At 49.8% G+C, this 4,303-nt stretch overlaps 1 protein-coding gene across 1 annotated transcript; it reads right to left on the bottom strand.

Annotated features, from left to right (window-relative positions):
• Nucleotides 1-315: 315 nt before the first annotated feature.
• schA (serine/threonine protein kinase SCH9) lies at nt 316-3,077 on the bottom strand (the record flags this gene model as incomplete). Its single annotated transcript, XM_015557130.1, has 2 exons — nt 316-1,738; nt 1,807-3,077. 2 exons carry the CDS (start codon nt 3,075-3,077, stop codon nt 316-318), a joined length of 2,694 nt encoding a protein of 897 aa, XP_015400920.1.
• Nucleotides 3,078-4,303: the final 1,226 nt, after the last annotated feature.

Raw genomic sequence — 4,303 nt, forward strand, 5'->3', positions numbered from 1 at the left:
AGGAGAAAGGAAAAACAAATGGGGTTACGAGATCTCAAGCAAGAGCAATATCCTGTCCCATCTACCCGGATGGTGGAGAATGGAAAACACCAGACTGGGATGGTAGTCAGAAGTAAGACCAGAACTTCTTTCGTCACATCCACAAATATAAAAGTACCAACAGCTAGGTCGCGAATCACTTGTAGCAAGCAGAAAATAGCAAACCAAGTTTTGGCCTGTTCCAAAAAAAAAAAAAAAGGAAAAGAAAAGCCATGTACATGTCATATAGATATATGCAGAAAATTCACAACTCCAACATCATGCATCGCAAAATAATCACATATCGAAATTGTCATCAACATTGAAGATTCCAGGCTCTCCGCCTTCATGGGTCTTGTGAACACCAGTCATACGGTGATCGTCAAAGCCCTCGGGGCGGTGAGGTCGCTGCCACGTATCAGGGCCCTCGTCCATATGGTCTGTGGGCTCATGCTTCAGATGGTGGTCAATCGAGCTCTCGTTAACAAAAGTGAAGCCTTTGAAGTTAGCTTGCAAACCCGGGGACAGCGGGGTCGATGCTGGCATGTAACTATTCGCTACTGCTGCCGCACGGTCGTTCAACGTAGTGTTCGCATTCGTGAACTCGGGATCGAAGTTGGAAGTATCCGTATCAGACTTGAGTTTCGGTTTGAACGGGGGGATGACCTGTTTCTTGGACAACGCCTCCCAATCCACATCATGGAAAAATGGGTGTTCCTTGAGTTCCTTGGCATCGGCCTTGGCACCTAGCCGGTGCTTCGGATTCCGGTTGAGCAAGCCTTTCACAAAGTTCCTTCCCTCGGTGCTTAACGCGTCTCGTGGGAATCTCACTTTGCCGAAAGCGATATTCTTATACATTTGCTGGGTATCTTCGGCGTAGAAGGGACTCCAACCGCAACACATCTCGAAGACGAGCACACCCAGAGACCAGAAGTCAACCATCTTGGTGTACCCTTGCTCGTCAAGTAGAACCTCCGGTGCTAGATACTCGGTTGTGCCGCAGAATGTGTTTGTGGTGTCATTCTGGGCGAGGTTGGCTTTGGATAATCCAAAGTCACAAAGTGCGATGTGACCGTTAGCGTCGAGAAGGATGTTCTCCGGTTTCAGGTCGCGGTAAACGATGTCGTGCTCGTGAAGATGCTGGAGAGCCAAGATAAGCTCTGCAATGTAGAATTTGGCACGGGCCTCCTGGAACCGCCCTTCCTTTTGAAGGTGCCAGAAAAGTTCACCTCCTGACATGTAGTCCGTAACCAGGTAGAGATCGGTCGGGGTTTGGAAAGAGAATTTGAGACCGACAATGAATGGAGAGGCAGCCATAGCGGTCCGAACCAAAATATTCCGCTCTCCCAAAGTATGTGCAACTTCCTTCTTCTGGATGATCACCTTCTTCGACAAAACCTTCATGGCATAAATCCGGCGTGTGTCTTTCTTCTTGACCTGATAAACCTGGCCGAATGTGCCTTTACCAATAAGCTTCAGGACCTGGAAATCGTCCGGCCCCACCTGTTTCTTCTCGGTATGCTCGAAACGCATTTCCACGTAAATTTCGCCAGATACTGCAGAGTCACCTGCGCCGCGAGCAGACAAGGGGAACCAGCCTTCTAGCCGGCTGTTGTCTTCCTTGAGGTTAACGCACAGTCGCACGTGACCTAGAAATGCCTCTTGGTTTTTGCGATCATATACTGAAACATCAATCTCGGATTGATCGCCGAAGACATCGCTGAAGATATATCATTAGTGAGGTGCTCTAGCATGACGGGGAAGGAGAGTGGGGTGGTTAAAGCTTACAAGGTGGCTTCATGGTTCCAATGGGGATCGGTCACGGGTGCCCGTCCCCTAAGATCAGGACCATCGAGGGAGCTATTGTTGCTACTTTGCCGGCTCTTCATCGGGATGGCCATCGGCCGCCCAGCTTCACGATCAGACTGCTCCTGCTCCTTCTGGCGTCGCTCAATAGACTCTTCTTCCTCGTCTTGAGCGCTCTTGGAGATCCATTCATTCCATTCAAACACGCAAACAACATAAGGATCAAATCCTGGCTTAAGACCGCGGCCTTCGGAAATTTTCACATATAAGTTACCCTTGATCGGAGCCACTGGCGGGCCTGACGGTTGGGGGGTTTCGGCTGGAGATGGAAACGCTTCCTCAAGTTTTCCGGCGATTTCATCAGTAGATTTGTCCATCTCATCGGCCTGCTGTGTTGGCTCTGTCGATTCAGGCGCCGATGTAGCCGGTAGCTTATCGGTTTGTGACCCTTCGTTGGACATGGCACGTGGGGTAAGCGGTGGGGTATTCTTTAAACGTGCAAGATCAGACACACTCCCAGTTAGCTTCGCAAGGTTCTCAGAAGACAAAGAAATGTGTGGCTTCTCATGCTCGAGGAGGGGAACTTCCGACAAACACATCGGGTCAGAGGTACGAGGGAGAGAGGGATTTGAGAAGTGGGTGGCAAGGACTGGGTCGTCAGACACACTGGAGACTGGATGAGAGGTATGACGGCGAGCTGCAGGCTCAGGAGAAACGCTTGCAGGTGGAGACAGAATGCTTTTCAATGCACTAAAAAAGGAACCCATCCCTTTCTCTGGGGATGACGACCCTAGCTCAGCTGTCTCCGACTCTTTCTGAAGCAGGGAAGAGGCAGAGCAGTAAGGGGGAGTGGGCAAATTTGTGGGAGGTAAAGACTCTGGTGAGATTTCCTTTGCTTCGGCTTCTGAAGACTTCATCCCCGATGCCTCGTCACGCTCCATCATGACAAAAGACCCTGAAGACGAGGAATGGTGACCAGTGCTTTGGTCATCCCGTGTCCCTGTGACGTACGCGCTCGACTGAGCCAGGTGCGCGAAGGCAGCCGTCTCAGAAGGAAAGAACTGTGATTTGGGAGGGTAAAGCGGACCATGGGAAGCACCAACCTGGAAGAAATTGTGCATTATGGAAGGCTGGCGCTTATCCGAGAACTCGGGCTGTGGAGTAGCCATCCCGGACGGGCTCGGACTGTTTGAACCGATCTGATCTTGGTTATCGTCGTCCTGTAGACCATTGCTGACGGAGCGGTTAGCCATGGATGAGAGCCGCAAGTGTTGATTGAAGCGCTTGAGAAAACACAAAAATAATGACATGGTGGTGATGGCATGCCATGGGAGGTTCAATCAAGGAGAGGTAACATGGTCGTAACCCAACATGGAGTTGAGTCACAGCACCAGGCCAGATGCGAAAGAAAGCTAAAGCTGCATCAAGCTGCAGGTCTCTTCCAGAAGGCAACGCTAAGGCTGACATAAATGCGCAGATGTCTTCCACCCAACGCGACACAATCCATGGACAGCAAAGCATAAAAGTAAATGCCTCACGATGCAATGGTGCCAGGACTGTGGGCTTTCAGGTAGACAAGGCTTTTCTTTTCTTTTCTTTTTTTTTGCGCTTCTGCCACCTGACCGCAAAACAAACAAGACAAAGAGACCACGAGTTTCTTTATTTCAACGATCTTGCAAAGAGACACATTCTAGACCAGCGTTGGGATTGAGCGAGACTCAGATTACTCACTTCTGGGTTTTTAGCAAGCCAGCATCTCCACGCAATTCGGATCCGTTTTGAATGGTAGCCATGGTTTATGTTCCATTCGACACCCAAGAAATCCTCCGCTTTGCACACGTTGATAAGAAGATGGCGCGATAGGTCACGTCGAGACTGCAAGAAGCGGATGGTGCGGGTGACCGGTCAAAGTGCGGAAGTTGAGAAGAGAAGAGATAAAAAAAATTTAGAAGAAAGAAACTGTTCACACCGGCAGACAAATGTCGAACTAAGGAAGTTTGCGGATAGATGGATCCGACCGGGATCGGATCGTACCAAGCACAGGTGGAGGGATGGAGGGGCTGAGGCGGGATGACCGTCGACTATGGTTGGGGGTTAGAAAAGATTTGGCCGGTTCCTCAGAAGGCGTGTATGAGGATAGAGAAGAAAATTGATAGAGAAAAAGAAGCTAAGACAGTGTGATTCACAGGGGCAAAAGGAAGAAAACGGAAACGAGGCAGTATTACTCAGAAACCAAGGATCGGGGCAAGGTGAAGAAAAAAAAAGCCAATGCAGTGACAGTACTGTGTCTGTACCTTTAGGTTAAGGGTAAATGGGTCGGAGGGATCTCACACTTGCAATGTGTGGCCGAGCGAACCTTGGGTTTAGTGTCAAACTCTGGGCCCATTTAAATTGGGCGAACGGCGGCGGACTGCGGGATTTCCCCAGAAAGAACAACACGAAAGAGGCCGAGCAAGTGACAATAAGAATAGTCAAATAA

Source organism: Aspergillus nomiae (genome assembly GCF_001204775.2).
Source record: "Aspergillus nomiae NRRL 13137 chromosome Unknown contig00748, whole genome shotgun sequence".
In the NCBI taxonomy this organism is placed as follows: Eukaryota; Fungi; Ascomycota; class Eurotiomycetes; order Eurotiales; family Aspergillaceae; genus Aspergillus; species Aspergillus nomiae.